The sequence below is a fragment of the Dreissena polymorpha genome, chromosome 16 (genome assembly GCF_020536995.1).
Source record: "Dreissena polymorpha isolate Duluth1 chromosome 16, UMN_Dpol_1.0, whole genome shotgun sequence".
Classification (NCBI taxonomy): domain Eukaryota; kingdom Metazoa; phylum Mollusca; class Bivalvia; order Myida; family Dreissenidae; genus Dreissena; species Dreissena polymorpha.
The window spans coordinates 18,571,545-18,596,605 of record NC_068370.1 but is presented as its reverse complement, the minus strand read 5'-3'; the positions used below and the strand labels follow the sequence as shown (position 1 = coordinate 18,596,605).

Sequence of the window (25,061 nt, the reverse complement as noted above, 5' to 3'; positions counted from 1 at the left end):
CTTGGAAGTGCTTTGACGAATTTCATTAAAACTTGGTAGGAGTATATATATGGATAAGAGGATGATGCACGTTGGGGTTGTCCATCCGTCCAGACAGCTTTTTGTGTCCAGAAGTATATTGGCGGGGGATATCAATTCAACGAATTTGCTTGTTTAATCAGCATGGCTCCACGTGGCTATTTTTTGACACTTTATTACAGACGTTGACATGTATTGTAGTTGCTAGAATTGTTGCATGCACCCTACTTGCTCCTTAACAAGGTGTTCATACGTTTGCAATATTAGTTTTAATCAAAATAACTACGATGGTCGAAATAGAATGGTTGTACGTTCCGCCGATTAATTATACGGTACCAGGTCATTGAACTAAATAATTAGTTCACACAGTTATGGCTTTAATCTCCATATAATAATAATTATAAAAATAATAATTGAACGAACCATATCCATATCCGTACCGACCGTATAGATCTACACATCAAATTTTAGTACGGTCTTTGGACTTACCCTTTTTTACATCATGTATACATTTTCAGGTTATACTAATATCACACGGTTTAATGCGTAACAATGCCAAAAATAACACGCTATTCACCTATAAAATCTCGGTCAGGTGAGCGCCAAGATGGAGGCCTGTATGGTGATGCTGAAGGACGCCGTCGACGTGGTAACGGAAGAACGCAGCTTCGAGATACCACCACTTCCGCCATCTATCGTCACCCATCCACAGACGCCGCGAAAATCTCCCGCGCAGTCCCGAAACAAGCGTCCGCCAACGGACGTATGCGCGGTAAAGGTGAACGCATTTGGAGTACGTATGCACAATGATAAGAGTCCGTGTGACGTCACGGGATCTGCCGTAATGGCGGACGGTCGTCTTGTGTTGGTAGACTATAACAACAAGAAACTAAAAGTTCTTGACAGCGACTTTAAGCTGATATCTGACTTCAAAACGGACGGTGCTTCATTCGACGCGACAGAGGTTGCGAAAAACCAGGTGGCCGTTACGGTGCCAAAAGAGAAGAAGATACACTTTCTCAGTCTGCAAGATGGAATGAAGGTCTCAGACAGCATTCAGACCCGACTTGAGTGCTGGGGGATTGATACGGTAGACGACAAGCTGGTTACGGTTACCAATAGCGACGACCACATGATCTTGTTCCTCAACCGAAAGGGCATTGAACTCATTTCCTGCAGTCTCGGTTCCCAGGACCCCAACATGAAATGGCCGATTTCCGTGTGCGCGGAATCAAAGGACCGAATCTACGTGTCGTGCCAAGGAGAAGGTGACTCTGAGGAAATTAATGGCTGTCTCGTGGTCATCGACGCTGCTGCGCAGGTGCGGAGCATGTACATGGATCCGGGACTGCGCAAACCGACCAGCTGCACGCGGGACGACGAGGGGAACGTCTTCATTTGTGGTCTGACCTCGGCAAATGTGCACATCATTCAAAAATCTGGCGACCGCCTGGGACAGGTCATTTCCGGCCTCAGTAAGCCGATACATGTGAAGTTTTGTCCTAATTCCGGAAGTGTGTTGCTCATGGAGAGGTTCTGCAATGACGTCAGTGTGTATCAAATGCAGGAATGACTAGCAGACGCCGTCACCAGATTCTAGGCTTGCTCTGAACACGCGCACGATAAATTTAGGCTCGAGAGGTTTGCTCTGTGACACAACAAACTGTAAGCCGTTAGTTTAATGCGGATTTATACTATGTAACCAAATACATCGTAGGATAATTCAAACGGTGGTCAGTCATGCAATAAAAGTTCTTATGCGACTGCACTCACAAGACATTTTGAAAAAATAAAGAAGGGACGAATGGCCTGGCATGTTTACTTTTAAAAGCAAATATGTTGCATTTTCATGTAAAGCATATTTGGATATACATGTTGTTCTTACCTTCCCAAAATATCTATGTACTTTCATTTATCGGCAATTATCATTGTGTAATGTGCGTAGAACTGGTAGAACAAATTCGTATGTGTTTCTAAATAGCTTTTCTCCCCTTATGTAAGGTTGGAAGGAGCGAGCTCCGGATAGCAAGCGTTCAACGTAATGTGAAGTATGCAGTGTTTGATATTTATTAATGAAGTATGTAGAGCAAACAGATATGGTCATAAACCATTGATATGCAAGATTATATATAATAAACATCGAAGACCTTAGGCCATTAAAGTTTTGAGTGCGCATGCTGTCTCTTGATATTAATGATCCTGTAATTTTAAAATTGCCAGAAAAATAATGAAGTTACAGGCTGAACAGGATTTGACAGAGTTGCATATGTATACACGCACGGATGGATGGGCACATACACCAAACTTCCAATGTGCACGGCCATATCTGTACGACAATGTTTGTATTACTGCTCTACCATATGGTGACATTTATTTAACTATTCACATGCCTGCTCAATACATACCTAACCATATCAGTAAGCATGGCAAGAGTATCTAGAATATTATTACACAAACAAAAACATTGGCCGATTTACGGTATATGAAACAAAAAACACGTGTTGTAGAATGCTTGAGACTGGATAATCAATACCTAAAACCTAAACAATAGGTTGATAGAGTGTTGTACATACGATTAATAAATAAATGAAGAGAACAAATTAAAGATACATAGTAAAAAGTGCCTAAATTACATTTGTGTGCATGTCCAGTGCTTTTGAAGCATAATAATCATCTAACAACATACAATAACAACCAACAGGCAATTTGTTAATATGATAATTTCATATCATTGCTTAACTTAGTTTAACTTACATAAAAAAATACAAAAAACAAGATAGTCTTACAGTAATCATAACAGACAAATGTATACCAAGATGGTCATGTTTATATAATCCTGCTCATAAATATATTTAAATAATACCTAGTCATATTTATTAACATGTCTGTTGTTTAACATATATATAACAATACATCCTATATGTGACACAATTGATTATATTCCATCAGATATTCTATCATAAATATCAATGATTTTACTACATTTCAAAATACTTAAAGAGCTATTTTGTTTGTGCTAGTTACATTCTATGTAAATGTCTCTTAGTATACATTATAGTCAAATAATATGCAGTTTAAAACTATTTATTTACATAAATATAATAATGATTTAGCTTTCCAGTATAATTTGCATCAACATGATTTAAGGCAGAAACATTTCAGATGTCAAAAATGAGAACATTGCAAAATACTTGCATCAAAACGATTTTACAATCGAAAATCGATTTTAACTGACATTGATTTTCATTTTTGCCTATCATCTACAATGGAAATCCATTTTCAATGACAAGCAAAATCGATTTTCGACTGCAAAAAATGTTTTGTGAACACAGGGCCAGTTTCTGCTTCAATTCAAAAGCCTGAATATGGTCCAACATATTTCTGTTTTGAACACATTTAAAAGTACAATAGCTCCAATTGCAACACCAAAACCAATTCAAATCCCATATGCATGTTGGCTACAGAACTGTCATAAGCGGATGTTTAGAATGTGAGCCTACTGCTACATCCTTTACAACAAAACATTTCTTCATTGTGCAAAGGGATTGAAAAGTGACTAGTGACTTTAACTAGGCAATGGTGTAGGGGATATCTTAAAAGATGTCAATCTGTCTATGGAATACATGATATAACATCTGAAGGTTGACAAGATGCTTGCCAGTTACTGTCTGGTTGCTCATGACACGTGTTTCCTAGGTAACCAGACTCCGACAGAGATGTCTGCACTGGCGCTGGCCAGCACTCCACTGTTGTAGCTGATCTGTAGGGATATACAGAGATCAATATATGAAATGATTATTCTTTGTGGACTGAAACAAATGCCACAAATGTAACTGATCTTAAACAAAATACAGAAAACAGTCTATGATATTATACACTCATTATCATAGTAAACTAAGGAGGCTTCTTTTTCTTTTCTATTACAGTGAAAAGTATCATTACAAAATTTTGAAGACAATATATTATATTATAAGAAAATAAAGTTATACAAATATTCTAAAAAAACATCCTTAAATTTCATTGCTAGAAACTAAATGTGTCACTCTCAAAGACTCAGATTTCACATCCAAATGAGCTTGATCATAGACAAAACAACATTTATCACCAAACAATATAAGAAACAAAAGGCCATAATTCTATCCCAAATGTTTGAAGACAATATTCCTATATGTTTTTTTATATTCTTAAGTGAAACAAGAAATGTCTGCATGTCTTATAAAAATGTAAAGAAATGTCCTATAAAAATATAATCAGCAGTGAGCAGTGATATTATGACGTGTTGATGTCATTATGATGTCATCTTGGTCCTATATATACAATAGCATACAATGGCGATTGATTGCATTGGATCTTACACCCCTCATTTTCATGCGCTATTAACAAGACTTTGTAATTTTTTGGACGCCTCAACAATAGTTCATTTCAAAATAACTCAATCATTATTAAAGGTGAACATATTAACAATTGGTCATAATGCTTTTTTATTTGTCATTATAAACTTTCATCCATTTCAATGTTTACAAATTCTTCAACTGTGAAAATGTGAGTGATATCTACCAAGCATTTAAAGGCGAGTTGTGTTAAATACATTTTCGAGTTAAAATATTTGCACTTATATAAGATAAACTGAAATTATTGCACCTCAAACTTAGAGGCACAACAAAGTGATTAATTGCAGTAATTATGCTATTATTTTATTAAAAGTGTAAACAATAACCAAAACGTGATATTTATCAACAACTTTGTTAGTGTTACGTCATTTGAACTTTTGAACTCTACTGGATATAGTGGATTCACTTTTACCCTCGTAACTTCCCCGCTGTGCGCACTCAGTGATGCAATGACGCTGGGATCCGTACTTGGCTCAAGGACTTTCACCGATGAGTCTGAACACCCTGTGAACACCCCTCCATCTGTGTGAACCAAACCCGTCAGTCTGCCCTTGTGGCCAACATCAAACGTCTGAAAGTTCCATGTTAAATCACAAGAGATGTGTCACAACCATGACAAATACCTCTGCACTGCTTCATCAGCATGTTGAAGGACAAATAAGTCAGGAATGTGTAAGCACTGGGAAGTGTCTTACACATCTACGCTTTAATGAGGATGACATATTTAAAGTTTGGATTTAATATCTTGAGTAATGTGGAAATACTTTGCTCCACAAACTTACAATAGTAATTTCATGAGGACTGATAGACCCACCAGTTTACAAAACTACTAACATAGAGACCTCCAATCTCAACCTTTAGCTTAAAACCTGTTAAATAAAACTTGATTATAATAAGAAGCAACACTTATTATATAGATTTGTGTCAATTTCTAATATGGGTAGAATGAATATCTTTATTGTCACAGTTTTTCCAATTGAAGCGTATGAAGAACATTTGCATGTAAATTGAAATTAACTGTGCTATCTAATTCATTACTACGAAAACAATATTGTTTGTTTCTTGGGGTATTCTATCGGACATATCTTCCAGTTTGAATTCTCAGAGCCAGAGTTAAAGTTCTTAATTAAGTAATTCAACTTCTTAGCTAAAGTAGTAAATCTAAATTGCATTCATATGAAAAGAAGGGTTAAATACACTATCCATATCTAAAACAGAACTATTAACAACAAAGCTAAAACAGTTATGTTTATATGTATCTATTACAACAGTTTAAAAATGTGCTATGAAAGAAAAACATTCCACATAGCTTGGATTGTTGTAAACAAAAGACAAATGTAAGTGTCACACAGCTTTCTTACATTAGAAATCTATATGGCAAATCCATTATTAAATGCAATCGCATACACCTATCTGGTAAATTGATTTTATAAGCATGTTTTCAGTTTGTTTTTAATTTTGAAATTATATTTAATGAATCTTACATATCAATGAGCTAAGACAGGATATATTCTTCATTTGCCATAAACTACTACATTACATACATTGTGTTTAATATTTTACAAGTTGTTATCAGAACAAGAAGAAACTTTTGATTTAATAATTTTGCAAACCAAAGCTAGTTTTTCCTGTAAGCTTCCTACACACAAATGTTCAGTGCAATACCCTTATACAAAGTCAAGTTATTTAGCAGAAACAATTTAAACAAGAGATGTGTTTGTCAGAAACACAATGCATCCTACTGGGCCTCTTTGATTTATTTTTTTTATCATTTGGCAAGTACAGATAATTATCTCCCTTTAAAGCTTATTACTTCCCTTGGATTTGTATTTTCGACCTTTTACCTTGAAGGATGACCTTGACCTTTTAACACTCAAAATGTGCAGCTCCATGAGATACACATGCATGCCAAATATCAAGTTGCTATCTTCAATATTGCAAAAGTTATGGCCAATGTTAAAGTTTTCGGACGGAATCACGGACTGACAGACAGACGGACTGACAGTTCAACTACTATATGCCACCCTACCGGGGGCATACAAAATAATACTTTGACTCACAGTGACCTTGACCTTAATCCGACTGGCTGCAAATAAACTCATGCTAGGCCTGCATGTAGTAAGCAACCTATGGACACAAATTTAGTGCAATGACCCAATCAAAACTCAAGTTTTATACCAGAAATCATTTTTCTATTTTAGTAAACCTTCACATTTACCTACACACACCCAAATACAATCGTAGCCTAAGTCTTCATGCAAGGTTGCTATAACCTAAACTTTAAAAACATCATTTTGAATGAAAAATAATTAAATTATTACGAAAAATCAACTTCTCTGGAAAAAAAATTCACTATCAAATATTACAAGGTATTCAATTCAAAATGACCCGAAAACCAGGTGCATCGCTTTAAACAGCCATACCTTCATCAATTGTGCAGCGATTTCCATGAACTCTGTCTTATTTAACGCAGAAATGAATTTCCTTTTTGGAAATGTACATATCTTGTAATATTTTTACAAACGCTGGGTCAAAATAACCCGATACACAACACAAGTAAGGACATCTTCCTGCAAAGTTCACGGACCTTGTCACCATAATTGAATAACACGTATGGAAAAACATTCTTACCGTTCTTGCTGCTATATTATGCATCAAAACTAACTGTCCAGCGCCATTTGAAACCTTTGTTTACATACATTTCAACTGGCCGACATTTTAAACACTCGAGAGATTTCATTGGTCCAACGCAAAGATGTGTCTTAACTCCTGAAGATTTCATGGTTGTATCGGGTTTGATAGATGACAAGTAGGTCACGCGAGTTGTGAATCATGTTTTTTCTTAAAATTTGACCCAGCATTTGTAAACATATCACAAAATAGAAACATTTCTAGAAAGTAAATTCATTTCTGTGTTAAATAAAAACAAGTTCATGGAAATTGCTGCACAATTGGTGAAGTTATGGCTGTTCAAAGTAATGCACCCTTTTTTCGGGTCATTTTGCGTTGACTACCTTGTTATATAGTTTATATATATATATATATATATATATATATATATATATATATCATAGTGAAAATGTTTGTTCAGAGAAGTTGATTTTTCGTTATTATCTGATTATTTTTCATTAAAAAGAAGGATGTTTTTACAAAGAAATATCATAACCAAACGCTTACCACCTGTGCTGTAAACCACCAGTTTGTTGTGAATCTATACACTGCAACTCCAATATATCGCGGTTGAAGGGGTCCAAAGATCGCGACCGTGATATATCCGGTGCCTGATATAAATTGTATGGTTATGTATGCATGTATATGTATGCATTAGCATCGTTATGCAATCTCAAAACACGCTATTTACCTACCTTATTCAATTATGTGTTATATCCATATGTTATTCATTGGTATAACACAAAACATTATTCCTTGTATTTTCAAATGCATATAATTAAATTTGTAATCCAAAAAACATTGCCGAGTTGTATTGTTCAAGAAAGCATGCACAAATTAGACCCATGTACAAAATGACGTCATTCATTCTCATGAAAAGCATGGAAAGCATGGGTTTTAATAGTAGTGCATTTTGACAAACTGAGGGATCTTTACCTCTAAATTAAAAGCAAGTAGTTTACATTGTATCTAACGCACACAGATTGTTGAGATAGGTCAGTATTGACTTGTAACATTTACAGTTATAATTGTGTACACCTTCATGTGTGCACTGGTGCGTTTCGGCAGTTCAAAGCAAATTCAATACAGAATGGTAACACCCGAAATGACCTGTAATGTTTGACAAGAGGGGCTATTGTTTATCGCAGTACACAGGTGTTAAAGTGATGTACAATGTAAGCAAACAATCTGGTCAAAACTGGATTATGAATGTTGGATTAAAGTTGGTGAAAAAAGGGAAAAATACTAGCTTGAAACGGATTTTAATTCATCAAATTCTCAGATTAAAACATTTTATTTGGGGATTATGCTCGTCAGATTTTTGGGAGTCATAGCCGATTCGCGATATATTAGACAACGCGATATAACGGACCGTGATATATTGGAGTTGCATTGTATATAGTAACAATTAGCTTGACATTGACCCAACTAGCTCCAATACAATTCTACATAGGTCTTTATGTACCTACACTCAAACTGTGTTACTAAAATGTCCAATAGGCAGGATTTAACATATCTCCTGGAGGTAAATAAGCTTCTTCATGATTGTGATAGTCAAGTGGCTACAAGTCTTTGTGGATAACAATCCCATACATTACATGAACCAGAAAAATGAATTACCTTATACCTTTTAGTTGCAGTTACAGGTAAAACTCTCATCTGATTACCTGCATGTTAGTTTCATCAAACAGTTTGTTTTGTGAATTGAGGACGTGAAGTTTCCCCGCACCATCCCCTACCCACAGGTGGCCACGCCCATAACTCATGCTCATCACCATGCCTGGGATCTATAAATAACCAAGGTCTGTAAAAATTGGGGTTATTAATTAATGCATGTGCATAAAGTGTTGCCTCAGCTTAGCCTGTGCATAAAGTACAGAATAGCAAGGGGCTACACTTTTTACTTAAATTGTATTTTTCCAAAAAAAAGAGTTCCTTTAAGCGAAAAATACCATAAAAGCGGAAATTGTTGTCCCTGATTAGCCTGTGCAGACTGCACAGGCTAAGCTAGGATGACACATTGTGCACACGCATTAAGCCCAGTTTTCCCACAACAAGGCTCAAATAGAAACAGATGTATAGTTCACATCTACAACACTCAGTTCCATAATATAACCTCACAAATTAATTTTTTCCTTATTATAACAGCAATCAAGGACTGCGGACAGACACATAAACGTTATAAAAATCACTTTGCTATAAAAAAAGACCACTGCATTAAACTTATGCAGTCATATTTTGGAAACACACAGAGCTGAAAGAAAATCAAATGGTTGCTGTACAAGTGTACATTTACACACAACTTTTCTGATGACTGTTTGATAGAAACTTGCCTGCTTGAATTTGAATATTATGGTATGGATTTCAGATTTTACTGAATATATACGTACTGTTCAGAGTAAATTTTCCAAATGTATTCTACATAGAGAGTACATTAAACACCAACAATAATGAACTGAGGTTACATTTAGCAAAGTTTTCAAAAGTAAGCATACATTTATTATAAGCTCACATACTTTAAAATTTGACCTATACCTTGTATAATGATCTCAAAACTAAAGTTTTGACACATACAGTAGACACTTAATTAACAAAACACATAAGAATGCATTAACAACCTGAATTTGTTTGTACTTCTTCCCAGCAGCCCTGTCAAAGATGGCTATGGTTTTGTCTTCTCCCCCGGTGATCACAAAGTCCTCGTCACCTGTCACACACAGTAGGGGCTGAGAGTGGTAGTGCTTACGGGTGAAAGCTTCTGGAGCGCGGGGATCAAACATGTGCAGACGTTTGTCAAACCCTCCAGCAGCAATGAAGTTTTGTTCAAAGTACAACCCCAGAATTGCTGTCTTTAATCTGCCAAAAAAGTACATAGTAAAAATCATCTTACTGAACATCATTATTGTATAGTTGATAGTTGATGCCGATATTATCACAGAGTGTTAAAGATGTTTTCATTCAATCCATTAACTGAATATATAAAATTTAGTTTAACCCTTTCCCACTTAGATACGTATCTTAAGGCATTTGTAGTCCCTCAGAAAGTTAATTAGAGACCTTTCTTACTAGATTTAAGTTTTAAAGGCTTTATTTATAACCTTAAGATACTTATGAGCAGCAAACAGCATAAAACCTGAACAGACTGTGACTAACTTGCATGCTGTTCAGGTTTTATGCTGTTTGCCCTTAGCCCTTTTCACTTTGCTTCTGAGTGGGTAAGGGTTAAGAGCTTAAGTATAACAACGTGAACATATTTTTTTACATAAAAACATGAATACAATAAGTGCTTGCACTTTCATGGGTTACCCTTGACTGCAAGGTCAAAATAAATACAACAACAACAAACAGTTGACCTTCTACAGGATTTGAACACCGGCAGTTTTGACAGTTTTGTATAGCCCCATATGCATTTGCATTTGGGCAAGGTTGGGTAAAAGGTACTGTAATTGTAATGTGTGCCTTGTATTAAACTGAACAACAACAAAAACTTGCAAGTGTTTCAAGTTTTCATCATTTATTCATTCAAATATAGTTGAATAAGACCTGGAAATTTTTAAGTGGGTGCTGGTTGCATGGTAGATACATTGGTGATACATTTGAATTCAGAAACTGTAGATATTGATGAAAGCAAACAAGGAGTGTAAATGGATGTGAAAAATGCCCTAAAAGTGTTTGCTTGTCAATGGGGGTGATACATTAAATAAATTAAATATCATGTAACAACAAGGGCTGTTTGTAAAACATGCATGCCCCCATATGGGCTGTCAGTTGTAGTGGCAGCAATTGTGTGAATAAGTTTTTTGTCCCTGTGACCTTGACCTTTGACCTAGTGACCTGAAAATCAATAGGAGTCATCTGCCAGTCATGATCAATGTACCTATGAAGTTTGATGATTGTAGGCCTAATATTCTTGAGTTATCATCAGGAAACCATTTTACTGTTTCGAGTCACTGTGACCTTGACCTTTGACCTAGTGACCTGAAAATTAATAGGGGTCATCTGCCAGTCATGATCAATGTACCTATGAAGTTTTATGATCATAGGCCTAAAAGTTCTTGAGTTATCATCCTGAAACCATTTTACTGTTTCGAGTCACTGTGACCTTGACCTTTGACCTAGAGACCTGAAAATCAATAGGGATCATCTGCCAGTCATGATCAATGTTCATATGAAGTTTCATGATCCTAGGCTTAAGCATTCTTGAGAAATCATCCGGAAACCATTTCACTGTTTTGAGTCACTGTGACCTTGACCTTTGACCTAGTGAACTGAAAATCACTAGGGGTCATCTGCCAGTCATGTTAAATGTACCTATGAAGTTTCATGATCCTAGGCGTATGCATTCTTGAGTTATCATCCGGAAACCATTTTACTGTTTCGAGTCACTGTGACCTTGACCTTTGACCTAGTGACCTGAAAATCAATAGGGGTCATTTGCCAGTCATGATCAATGCACCTATGAAGTTTCATGATCCTAGGCGTAAGCATTCTTGAGTTATCATCTGGAAACCATTTTACTATTTCAAGTCACTGTGACCTTGACCTTTGACCTAGTGACCTGAAAATCATTAGGGGTCATCTGCCAGTCATGATCAATGTACCTATGAAGTTTCACGATCCTAGGCCTAAGCATTCTTGAGTTATCATCCGGAAACCATTTTATCATTTTGAGTCACTGTGACCTTGACCTTTGACCTAGTGACCTGAAAATCAATAGGGGTCATCTGCCAGTCATAATCAATGTACCTATGAAGTTTCATTATCCTAGGCCTAAGCAGTCTTGAGTTATCATCCGGAAACCATCTGGTGGACTGACTGACTGACGGACCGACATGTGCAAAACAATATACCCCCTCTTCTTCGAAGGGGGGCATAAAAATGTACAAATCTCTCAAAGCTTAATGCTAACATAAAAAACATGTCATGTGAAATTCAATTGTGACCTTGATTTTTTTTAAAGAAAATCATAATCATTGATGACACATCTCAAATTTATGGAGCGGAAAATAAAATTGACCTTGAATCCTGACCTTGACCTTTTCTTGAGTTTTTGCAAGGAACATGACAGTTGCATGCAACACATATGGCCATTGTATATAATGTTACACAGCAAAAAGTAATATTTATTAACTCATAAAATTGTGACACTGACCTTTGACCCAGAAGCATGGGAGTTTTATGCAACACATAATCTGGTCATGGAGAGTAATATTCCAAAGGTACAATAAGTCCTCTTAGGCATGGTCACAACACATTGTCGGCTCACAACAAACAGTCTGGTCATGACACATTGTCTGCTCACAACAAACAGTCTGGTCGTGACACATTGTTGGCTCATAACAAACAGTCTGATCACAACACATTGTCTGCTCACAACACATTGTCTGGTCATAACAAACAGTCTTCTGGTCATGACACATTGTCTGCTCACAACAAACAGCCTGGTCATGACAAATTGTCTGCTCAAAACAAACAGTCTGGTCATGATATATTGTCTGATCACAATACACAGTCTGGTCATGACACATTGTCTGCTCACAAAACACAGTCTGGTCATGACAAATTTTCTGCTCACAACAAACAGTCTGGTCATGACACATTGTCTTGTCACAACATACAGTATGGTCATGACACAGTGTCTGCTCACAGTACACAGTCTGGTCATGACACATTGTCTGGTCACAACAAACAGTCTGGTCATGACACATTGTCTGCTCACAACAAACAGTCTAGTCATGACACATTGTCTGCTCACAACAAACAGTCTGGTCATGACACACTGTCTGCTCACAACAAACAGTCTGGTCATGACACATTGTCTGCTCACAACAAACAGTCTGGTCATAACACATTGTCTGCTCACAATACACAGTCTGGTCATGACACATTGTCTGCTCACAAAACACAGTCTGGTCATGACATATTGTCTGCTCACAGTACACAGTCTGGTCGTGACACATTGTCTGCTCACAACAAACAGTCTGGCCATGACACATTGTCTGGTCACAACAAACAGTCTGGTCACAACACATTGTTTGCTCACAACAAACAGTCTGGTCACAACACATTGTCTGCTCACAATACACAGTCTGGTCATGGCACATTGTCTGCTCACAATACACTGTCTGGTCATGACACATTGTCTGCTCAAAACAAACAGTCTGGTCATGACACACTGTCTGATCACAACAAACAGTCTAGTCACAACACATTGTCTGCTCACAATGAACAGTCTGGTCACAAAACATTGTCTGCTCATAACAAACAGTATGGTCACAAAAAAGTATCGTCATGGCACATTGTCTGTCCACAATACACAGTTTGGTCACAAGACATTGTCTGCTCATTACATACATTCTTGTCACAACACATTGTCTGCTCACACTACACAGTCTGGTCATGACACATAGTCTGCTCACACTACACAGTCTGGTCATGACACATTGTCTGCTCACACTACACAGTCTGGTCATGACACATTGTCTGCTCATACTACACAGTCTGGTCATGACACATTGTCTGATCACACTACACAGTCTGGTCATGACACATTGTCTGCTCACACTACACAGTCTGATCATGACACATTGTCTGCTCACACTACACAGCCTGGTCATGACACATTGTCTGCTCACACTACACAGTCTGGTCATGACACATTGTCTGCTCACACTACACAGTCTGGTCATGACACATTGTCTGCTCACAACATACAGTCTGGCCATGACACATTGTCTGCTCACACTACACAGTCTGGTCATGACACATTGTCTGCTCACACTACACAGTCTGGTCATGACACATTGTCTGCTCACACTACACAGTCTGGTCATGACACACTGTCTGCTCACAACAAACAGTCTGGTCATGACACATTGTCTGGTCACAACAAACAGTCTGGTCATGACACATTGTCTGCTCACACTACACAGTCTGGTCATGACACATTGTCTGCTCACACTACACAGTCTGGTCATGACACACTGTCTGCTCACAACAAACAGTCTGGTCATGACATATTGTCTTGTCACAACATACAGTATGGTGATGACACATTGTCTGCTCACAGTACACAGTCTGGTCATGACACATTGTCTGCTCACAACAAACAGTCTGGTCATGACAAATTGTCTGCTCACAATACACAGTCTGGTCATGACACATTGTCTGCTCACAACATACAGTCTGGTCACAACACATTGTCTGCTCACAATACACAGTCTGGTCATGACACATTGTCTGCTCACAATACACAGTCTGGTCATGACACATTGTCTGCTCACAACATACAGTCTGGTCACAACACATTGTCTGCTCACAACAAACAGTCTGGCCATGACACATTGTCTGCTCACAACAAACAGTCTGGTCACAACACATTGTCTGCTCACAACAAACAGTCTGGTTATATCACATTGTCTGCTCACACTTCAGAGTCTGGTCATGAAATATTGTCTGGTCACAACAAACAGTCTGGTCATGACATATTGTCTGGTCACAACAAACAGTCTGGTCATGACATATTGTCTGGTCACAACAAACAGTCTGGTCATGACATATTGTCTTGTCACAACAAACCGACTTGTCAGGACATATTGTCTGCTCACAACAAACAGTCTGGTCATAACATATTGTCTTGTCACAAAAAACAGACTGGTCATGACATATTGTCTGGTCACAACAAACAGTCTGGTCATGACATATTGTCTGGTCACAACATACAGTCTGGTCATGACACACAGTCTGGTCACAACACACAGTCCGGTCACAACAAACAGTCTGGTCATGACATATTGTCTTTTCACAGCATACAGTCTGGTCATGAAACATTGTCTGTCCACAATACACAGTCTGGTCATGACACATTGTCTGCTCACAACAAACAGTCTGGTCATGACACATTGTCTGCTCACAACAAACAGTATGGTCACAACACATTGTCTGCTCACAACAAACAGACTGGTTATGACACATTGTCTGGTCACAACACATTGTATGCTCACAACAAACAGTCTTGTCATGACACATTGTCTGCACACAACAAACAGTCTGGTCATGACACACAGTCTGTTCATGACACATTGTCTGCTAAAAAAAACAGTCTTGTCACAACACATTGTCTGCTCACAATACACAGTTTGGTCACAACACATAGTCTGCTCACAACAAACAGTCTGGTCACAACACAGTGTCTGCTCACACTACACAGTCTGGGCATGACACATTGTTTTGTCACAACATACAGTCTGGTCATGACACTTTGTCTGCTCACAAAAAACAGTCTGGTCACAACACATTGTCTGCTCACAACAAAAAGTCTGGTCATGACACTTTGTCAGGTCACAACACACAGTCTGCTCACAACACATTGTCTGCTCACACTACACAGTCTGCTCATGACACATTGTCTTGTCACAACACACAGTCTGGTCATGACACATTCTCTGCTAACAAGAAAAAGTCTGGTCGAAACAAATTGCTCACAACAAACAGTCTGTTCATGACACATTTTCTGGTCATGACACACAGTCTGGTCGTGACACATTGTCTGGTCACAACAAACAGTCTGGTCATGACACATTGTCTGCTCACAACAAACAGTCTGGTCACAAAACATTGTCTGCTCACAACAAACAGTCTGGTCACAACAACTTGCCTCGTCACAACACATTGTCTGGTCACAACAAACAGTCTGGCCATGACACATTGTCTGCTCACAATACACAGTCTGGTCATGACACATTGTCTACTCACAACAAACAGTCTGGTCATGACACATTGTCTGCTCACAAATCACAGTCTGGTCATGACACATTGTCTGCTCACAATACACATTCTGGTCATGACACATTGTCTTGTCACAACACACAGTCTGGTTATGACACATTGTCTGCTCACAACACATTGTCTGGTCATGACACATTGTCTACTCACAACAAACAGTCTGGTCATGACACATTGTCTGCTCACAAATCACAGTCTGGTCATGACACATTGTCTGCTCACAATACACATTCTGGTCATGACACATTGTCTTGTCACAACACACAGTCTGGTCATGACACATTGTCTTGGCACAACACACAGTCTGGTCATGACACATTGTCTGCTCACAACACACAGTCCAGTCATGACATATTGTCTGGTTACAACAAACACTCTGGTCATGACACTCAGTCTGGTCATGACACACAGTCTGGTCACAACCAAAGTCTGGTCACAACACACAGTCTGGTCATGACATACAGTCTGGTCACAACACACAGTCTGGCCATGACACATTGTCTGCTCACAATACACAGTCTGGTCATGACACACAGTCTGTTCACAACACACAGTATGGTCATGACATATTGTCTGGTCACAACAAACAGTCTGGTCATGACATATTGTCTAGTCACAACAAACAGTCTGGCCATGACACACAGTTTGGTCACAACAAACAGTCTGGTCATGACATATTGTCTGGTCACAATACACAGTCTGGTCATGACACATTGTCTGCTCACACTACACAGTCTGGTCATGACATATTGTCTAGTCACAACACACAGTCTGGTCACAACACACAGTCTGGTCACAACAAACAGTCTGGTCATGACACACAGTCTGGTCACAACACACAGTCTGGTCATGACATATTGTCTAGTCACAACACACAGTCTGGTCATGACACATTGTCTTGTCACAACACACAGTCTGGTCATAACATATTGTCTGGTCACAACAAACACTCTGGACATGACACATTGTCTGGTCACAACAAACAGTCTAGTCACAATACATTTTGTGGCCATTACATGTCTTTCACAAAACATTGTGTGGCCATGACACTGGGTCTGGTGATGACACATTGTCTAGTAATAACATATTGTCTTGTCAGAACACATTGTCTGGTCACAACACATTGTCTGGTCATGACACTTAGTCTGGTGATGACACATTGTCTAGTCACAACATATTGTCTGGTCATGACACATGGTCTTGTCACGACACATTATCATCTCACAATACATTGTCTAATCATGACACATGGTCTTGTCACTACACTCAGTCTGGTCATAAGGAATAATTATCCAGAGATAAATTAAAATCCTTCCAAGCATTTAAAAAGAGATGACACGTAATCTTAATGGATCAACCAAAATTAACCAACCACCGACAAACGAATGGTGTTATACCTCAGTCACAAATAAGGACCGATCACCTTTCGATCAGCGAACGACACATTTTTACGCTCATCGGGCTGGTGCCCAGCAGATGATCACATGGACACCGGTCATTTTGTAGCATCGGGTGACGTCCAGATTAATTTTAAGTCTTACTTAAAATTTTACCCGACGTCTGACCCGAGAAGGATGGGAATTGAGATCGAAAAAATTATCGGACAATCAACGCCCACTTATTGCCCGACATTGAATTCATTGTTCGTGTATCTCCGCAAAAATCAAGGTATTCAAAGGGACATTAACATCGACCGGCTGATGACCGGATGGCCTCAGTACCATGACTGCCTGACGCCGGACAGAGCTCGTCATGATACACATACAACTTATCTGATGTCGGGCGATCACTTGGCGATAACCGTGCCTTGATCGTCTGATCTTCTTTCAATCTCAATTCGATTCCTTCCGGGGCCTGATGTCGGATAAAATTTTAAGTGAGACTTAAGATATCTCCCAACGCCGCCCAATGCTACAAAATGACCCAGTGACCGTGCCATCATCGGCAGGGCGCCAGATCGGACACAGCAGCAGGAGACCAGATTATTTGTGACTGAGGCATTTCTAATATATACCTTCCACTTGGGGTACTAAAATGCTTCACCTGACAAAAAAAACACACTCTAACAAATAAAGATCAAACATTTATTTTTCCCCACAAAACACCTCAGCATAACAATTGCAAAGAAACATAATATGGAAAAAAACTTTTCTCATTTCCCCAAAATAAACATTAAAAATGTAACATTTAAGTTGATACTTACTTGAACTCAGACAACATAGCCACGTTGCCATCAGCTGTGTCCCACAACCTGATGAAGGTATCCCAGGAGCCTGTTGCTAGGGTGTCACCATGGGACGCCATAGACCACACCCAGCCCTGTAGGGCACACACAGGTTAGTGATATAGGCCTAACATAGACAAGATAATGAAAATACATCCACACATTTACAAAAAAATACCACATACTTAAAAACATTTTTTTATTAATGAAAAGTAAACAAAACATTACTCTTAATTCAAGAACTAACATAAATCTACATAAAAAAAGTTGCAACTTATACAAAAAAGACAGTTTCATAGAAGATGTTTGCGAATTCCATTAAACTTTATTCTGATTTTAGGAATAAGTTTTTATTTTAACCAAATATTTTTTTAATAAAAGGTTATAAACCACTACAACTGTATTTTATGAAAAGCCACCTTGTGAGTCTTGGTGTCTTGAAAGGCAGTGAGATGATTTCCATGTGGTTTCATGCAGGCCTCATGTTTATTCAGATCCAGGATGTTTAGGTGACGGTCCCGAGACCCAGTAGCTAGGAAGCGTCCCTCCTGACAAAAAACAAATTAATTTTTAATGTTTTATATGTGGAGAAAAAATGCAGAAAAAGCGTTGAACAAAATTATGAAGTTCAATTTGATGCACAGATAGTAATTTGGAAAGAAGTTTTATATACAATTAGCATTTGTTTGGTGTATAGAAAGAACAAGCATTTGTACTTTTGTATTGTAAACAAGAGATGTGTTTGTCAGAAACACAATGCCCCCTAATGCGCCGCTTTTTTTTTAACCTTTGACCTTGAAGGATGACCTTGACCTTTCATCACTCAAAATGTGCAGCTCCACGAGATACACATGCAAGCCAAATATTAAGTTGCTGTGTTCAATATTAAAAAAGTTATGAAAATTTATGTTTTTTATATTTTGACCTTTGACCTTGAAAGTTGACCTTGACCTTTCACCAATCAAAATGTGCAGCTCCACGAGAAGTAAGGAAGAGATTGAATGGAGAAATGATTTTTTTTACCTTTGACCTTGATGGATGACCTTGACCTTTCACCACTCAAAATGAGCAGCTCCATGAGATACACATGCATGGTTAATATCAAGTTGGTATGTTTAATATTGCAAAAGTTATCAAACTTTAACCAAAGTTAAAGTTGTGGACAGAATGACAGACAGACAGGACAAAAACAATATACCCCCGATCTATCAATCCGGGGGCATAAACAATCATATGTACTTAATTGCTTTTCTTGTTTATACCTTGAAGAGATGAACCACATCTACTGCTGCAAAGAATCCATCCTGCACCTTGAAATGGTGGTAGTTGTTTTTATGGTCAGACCATAGCTTGTAAACTTCTTCTCGTTCCATACACGCCTTCCGCCAGTTAAAATCCTCAGCTGCAGCCAGAAATTATAACGGGCCTCAGTCAGATGATCTCATATGACAGTAACAGTCATAAAAATAAGATTGGAATCTGTGATCAAAATTAGCACAAACCTGTAAACCTCACACTGGTAAAATTTCATTTAACTTAGATTCTCAGAATTGTATACACAAAGGCTTGTGAAATTGTGTTGCTCTCAAGAAATAGTAAATAAATAAAGCATTATTTGGGCCTTGCTCTGTGAAAAGAGGATTTAATGCATGTGCATAAAGTGTCATCCCAGATTAGCCTGTGCAGTTCGCACAAGCTTAGCAGGGACGACACTTTCCGCTTTTATTATGATAGATTCTGTTTAAAGAAAGTATCTTCTTAGCATAAATCTAGTTTAAGCAGAAAGTGTCGTCCCTGATTAGCCTGTGTGGACTGCACAGGCTAATCTGGAACGACACTTTAAGCAAATGCATTTAACCCCTTTTTCACAGAGCACGGCTCATTTGATCAAACTGTTTATTAGCTCCACAACTCATCTTGGCCTGTGTTGGAATCCAGGTCTTGCTCTGGTTACTGTATTCAATTGAAAGTACGCCAATGTGTTCAAAGTCTTTGTGTAAGGTCACTGACCAAGTTCCACAACTCGGAGCTGCAATTTAGCAGAATTATGCTCCTTTTTGTACCTGTGAAATTGGTAAAGATAAATATGCAACAGCTCCATTTCACTGTTTCTACTACAGGTACTCAATTGAAACTTCTGAGATCACTGACCCAGTTTCATGACTTGCAATATAGGTCCGTTTATCCAGGGCAAAATCCCTTGGTACCAGTCTCTCTGAATTATGGATAATGACAGCTGGAGTGGTACATTTCTGTGTGCATTTTTTTCTCAGTAGAACTATCAGGATGTAAAAATGAGCCAAGCATATATTTTCAGTTCGAGCTGCGGGGCAGGTGTACGCGTTATCCAAGGTGAACAGTTTGACACCATAATATAGCTCGAGGAAGCAAAACATAGTCTGTTGTTAATTGAATGGGTATTTCATATTAAGTGAATGTGAACAACAAATCCTGTGATATTTTGACTGTTTATTTATTTAAAAAGTAATATTTTACATGTTAGTAATCAATTGGTAAATAAATTAATAAGTTTAATTGTGCAGCTTAATATTTGTTGTTGTTTTTTTAATAGTTTTTTGCAATTTAACAATTAGGGAATGTAAAAATAAGCTGAATATAACTTATATACACTGTATGTATTGCATGTATATAATGGAAACAATTGGGATTGAACCCAGGACTTCCCAGTTCCAAATCAGACAGACACTCTTCCGCGTCCCTATAAAAGCTAGCTCATATTGCAAGGCAGTAAAAGTTCTCCTTATACCGAACCCTGCTACACACACAACCATTTCAATTGAGAAATTCTTCGATGAATTTCCCCATGCCACAACAACGTAGGAACGTCTGGCACACACGGTGTGTTTTTTTGCGTTGGGCCCCAATGTAATTCAGTTAGAAAAAAAACACGAACACAATGGGTTTTGAACCCAGAACCTCCTGGTTCCAAATCAGGAAGACACTCTACCGTGTCACTATTAAAGCTAGCTCATATAGCAAGGCTGTATAAGTTCTCCTTATACCGAACCCTGCTACATATATATGTTAAGTATCAAGTTATAACTGTGATAATATATAAAGAGGGAATAAATCTTAATGACATTCATACATGCTTTTATTCTTGTACCTTCAATGCTAAGTAAAAAGGAACTCTCTGAACACATTTTGTCTGGTCTGGTTGGTGTTTATTATCGAGGGAATAACTGGAGAATATAATTGTTAAATAATAAGAATATTATTGTACTTGCACTTTAAGTCTCTGACTCACCTTCAAAAATAGGATACTGCTTTTTCCATCTTTGTGAAATTCGTGTTTTCCAGTAACTGTAATTTGAAAACAAATCACAGAACAGTCTGCATGTCTGATAAAGCGAAGATATAATATCCCTGGATTCTAGAAATGAGGCAATATGTATAAGAATCTCCACCGGCATGTCACTCAGATATAATCTCTCACTGTCTATGACAATAGTGTCATAACTTTTATTTGTATTACAATCTTCACTGTGGATTACATTAGCTTCTCTTGTTTCATGATCATCCATGTAAAGATTCATTTGATCCAACTTATCAATGACAACTTTGTCTTCTATTTCCATTTCTTTTCTGCCGACATCCATGTCTTAGTATTTTTCTCTTTGGTTCACTGATCTGTAAATACAAAATACAATAATGAAAAACAGATATGCCTGTTTAAGGGTATGAAATATTTATCAGTTAAAACACCAAGCATATTACGCATTCAAAATCAAACCAGATATGTATATTCTAGTCCAAATAATTAGACGTAAGCTACCCCGCTTACGTCTAAACGGCTACCGTCGTTTTCCTATAGCAAATTGAGTTCAACTTAAACTTCAGTTTTTCTCGTTAAATCTTTGCTAATGCATAAAATTATCATTAATTAGACATAAATATGAGCGATTACCTCTTAAATGTGTAAAAATTGTGCTTTTAAACCACTTATGTACATTTTTAAAAATAAACATACACAACACACGAAGTGTGTTTGTCGTTTATAGAATTACATTGAATTATCTTGAACGAAATTATTTTTTGAATAGGTAACACATAACCAATTGTTGTTGTACAACAAACCACATCAATTTTTAGCTCTCTGTACTTTTTAATTAAATGAAACCTATATGTGTGTGTTAAAACTATCAGTTGTATCACGGAGTGTATATTGATAGGAGATGATTCGAGTATTTGACCCTTACTGTATTAAATTCAATCTTATGCAAAAACTATTCATTCGATTTTATTGGTTTATACGTTATCTTGTTGCTTATTAATTCCTCTTTCAAAAAATATACGTTTTAGTATACTCCCGTTGTTATTAATGGATTTATAGCGAGATAAACACAAGAAATACACATTTTATGTTTTACCACCGCGCTTTTTTCCGTGTTGTGGCTATCGATCTTGTACAATTAGCATACAGCGAAGCGCCGAGGTTATACATTTTGATGTACCCACTCACGTCTTTTGTTGAATTATAGTTTCATTTCTCGGCCGATTTTGACAAATTATATATCATTAGAAAGCTTACGTTACTTAGTAAACAGATATATAAACATATATTAAGTTTTTCTTCTGATTTCGACAGCCCGGCGAGTTATAACTTTAACTTTTGCAAATATCATACCGTATTGGAGTTTTAGAATCTAGATTTACGGTTGACATGTTCGTACTTAATACCAATTTGTAGCGTTCTTCTGATTTCGACAGCCCGGCGAGTTATAACTTAAACTTTTGCAAATAATATACCGTTTTTGAGTTTTAGAATCTAGATTTACGGTTGACATGTTCGTACTTAATACCAATTTGTAGCGTTTATATTTGGAGTTCAGTTTTAAAAATTACATCTTGCTTAGGAGAATAGAATTGTGTATACGATAGAAAAAAAATTGTTTAAAAACGAAAGTAATGAAGGCGGAAGAAAGTAGCGCGCGTTCATAACGCAATGAACTGATGCTACGGTCTTGGCAATTATGCTTTTGTTTAGAAACCGGCCATTGAATTTCCTTTGCCATGATTATTACATTTTTTATGGAATATATTGTGGTATTTTGTTCACGAAACATATCAATAAAGCTTATTATAAATAAATCTTAATAAATTAACGATTTCAGCTCTTGTTTATAACATAGAAAGGGTGATAAATATATGATGAAACAGCGTATATAGCGGATCCTCTCGATTTTATTCGGCTTTGCATGCATACTTGAAATAAAATGGGTGTCAAAAACATTCATCGTTTGCTGTTAATTATAAACGAGGGAATTATGTATAATTATATGAAATGTTATTTACCTTAAATTATCAATTTATTAAAGATTCTTGAAAATCACGGTCGGTGTTACGCAGGTCATTTCGTATTTTGACATCAGGGCATCATGTCCAACTATTCAAAATCAGATTTTTTTCACTGGGACGATGACGGCTTAGATTTAGACAGGCAGACAGATAGTTTATTCAGACTTATACAACAGTACATCGTCTTCAACTCAAATATATAAATTATTTTTAGACGAATTGTTAGGTGATTACACTTATAGCAGTGATGATTCTGAGAATGTTGCCATGTTTCTTATCCGTGTTATCAAGTCCATGGTTTGAGCATTTTTATCGCGGTGTTCAATAAAAGATATCTCAATAATCTTGTTTATTGATAGATCTGTGGTTTTATTGCCACTGTGTTCAGCACAAACCAATTATCTCTTTATGATCAGATACTGAGCCGACCAATACTAAATAACACTATGGTGTCATACGCCACAGCAGGGACCTATACTTGTGATCATGGAGTCTTAGTGCAAGACTTAAAAAAGTATGTTGATTCGCTTGCGGTTGTTAAAGCCAAAACGGGGCTTCCCAGCTGGCACAGCTGCTGATATTCGGATCTGAATACCTAAACTTATTCAGACCTTATTCTTAACCGTTGCGCGTTTTACGATATCGGATTTTAGGCGGGAATACAACTCAGTGAAACTATTCAATTTCTTATACAACATTAAGCATATTAACAGTTATTGAAATTAACAATATCAGCGACATCTTTTTAAAGACTAAACACCTTTTCTTCAAGTATCGAATTTAACATGTCAATAAAATATATTAATACCAAAAAAGGTTTCATTTAATTTGTTCACATTAAACCTTTAAATGAAAGTGTCGCTTTAACTATTTTCCGTGTCTTATTAAGCCGCGAATCGTTTGCTAAAAACAGTTAACAAAAAGGGCTACACGTTCTAATTCTTAATGAATTACAGAAATAAGTATAACTTTATAAATAACGTCCATAAACACACACGGCAAGATCAAAGTTTTAATGGAAAACTAATATGACATTCCACGTTAATTATTATTTTCGTCTAAATCGAATACTATATATAGAGAAACAATGTATTAATAACCGACCAATGAGGTAACATTATGCAACTTTCAATTTACACAGTGCTATATGGCAACAATATGGAATTTGAACAGTGGTAGTGTTTTAAGGTCTGGACTATCATTACTTGTAAGTTTGTATAAACATTTTTCTAATGCAATTAGTAAAATAATGTTTATATTTTATGTTTAATAATTTATTGCATGATTATTCTGTGCTGTTATATGAATTTGATGCCGTTAAAGCTTCCGACATGAATTCATGTCGGAACGATGCTATTGCAAAATAACGTTAAACGATATGAGGTCGATGTAAATCGACCTCATATTTATAGGAGTAAATCCCAGCTAGCTGTCAGACAAAAAATGAAAGCAAGTTCAAAGAAGAACTTTACGGTAACGCGCAACAAACATAAAAAAATAACTTTAAGTCTAATGTTACATAACAAGCTTGAATATACTAATGATGTCAAAATTAAATGTCAATTTAAATATAGCTATTACCCCTCCAAATATCTGACTCACGTCTAGTGTCAATGTAAACAAATGCGCGGACGTTTTGGGTTACTTTGCGATTC

At 37.1% G+C, this 25,061-nt stretch overlaps 3 protein-coding genes across 12 annotated transcripts in view; 2 read left to right on the top strand and 1 right to left on the bottom strand.

The window, feature by feature from the left end:
* Positions 1-2,169, top strand: part of LOC127861485 (uncharacterized) — a 7,249-nt gene extending 5,080 nt beyond the window's left edge. For both annotated transcript variants that reach the window (XM_052399997.1, XM_052399996.1), the window contains one exon: positions 614-2,169. In XM_052399997.1, the coding sequence (XP_052255957.1) occupies positions 614-1,591 (978 nt within the window). In that variant the 3' untranslated portion in view covers positions 1,592-2,169. The remainder of the gene's footprint in view (positions 1-613) is intronic.
* The window catches only part of LOC127861490 (single-stranded DNA-binding protein 3-like), a 479,133-nt gene that overhangs the window by 444,495 nt on the left and 9,577 nt on the right, over positions 1-25,061 (top strand). The gene's annotated exons all lie outside the window — the stretch shown is intronic.
* Positions 2,072-25,061, bottom strand: LOC127861488 (F-box/WD repeat-containing protein 9-like). 6 transcript variants are annotated; one of them, XM_052400006.1, is made up of 12 exons: positions 24,988-25,061; positions 21,356-21,738; positions 20,000-20,116; positions 19,350-19,489; positions 18,507-18,635; positions 18,067-18,182; positions 9,698-9,935; positions 8,747-8,866; positions 7,587-7,690; positions 6,470-6,536; positions 4,822-4,980; positions 2,072-3,778 (listed from the first exon to the last, which is right to left on the bottom strand). In XM_052400006.1, exons 2-12 carry the CDS (start codon positions 21,705-21,707, stop codon positions 3,695-3,697), a joined length of 1,626 nt encoding a protein of 541 aa, XP_052255966.1. In that variant the 5' UTR covers positions 21,708-21,738; positions 24,988-25,061; the 3' UTR covers positions 2,072-3,694. The 6 variants fall into 6 exon arrangements, with proteins under 6 accessions (XP_052255966.1, XP_052255967.1, XP_052255970.1 ...); XM_052400007.1 differs by lacking the exon at positions 20,000-20,116; XM_052400010.1 differs by lacking the exon at positions 24,988-25,061 and having other exon boundaries at positions 20,000-20,150; positions 21,356-21,503.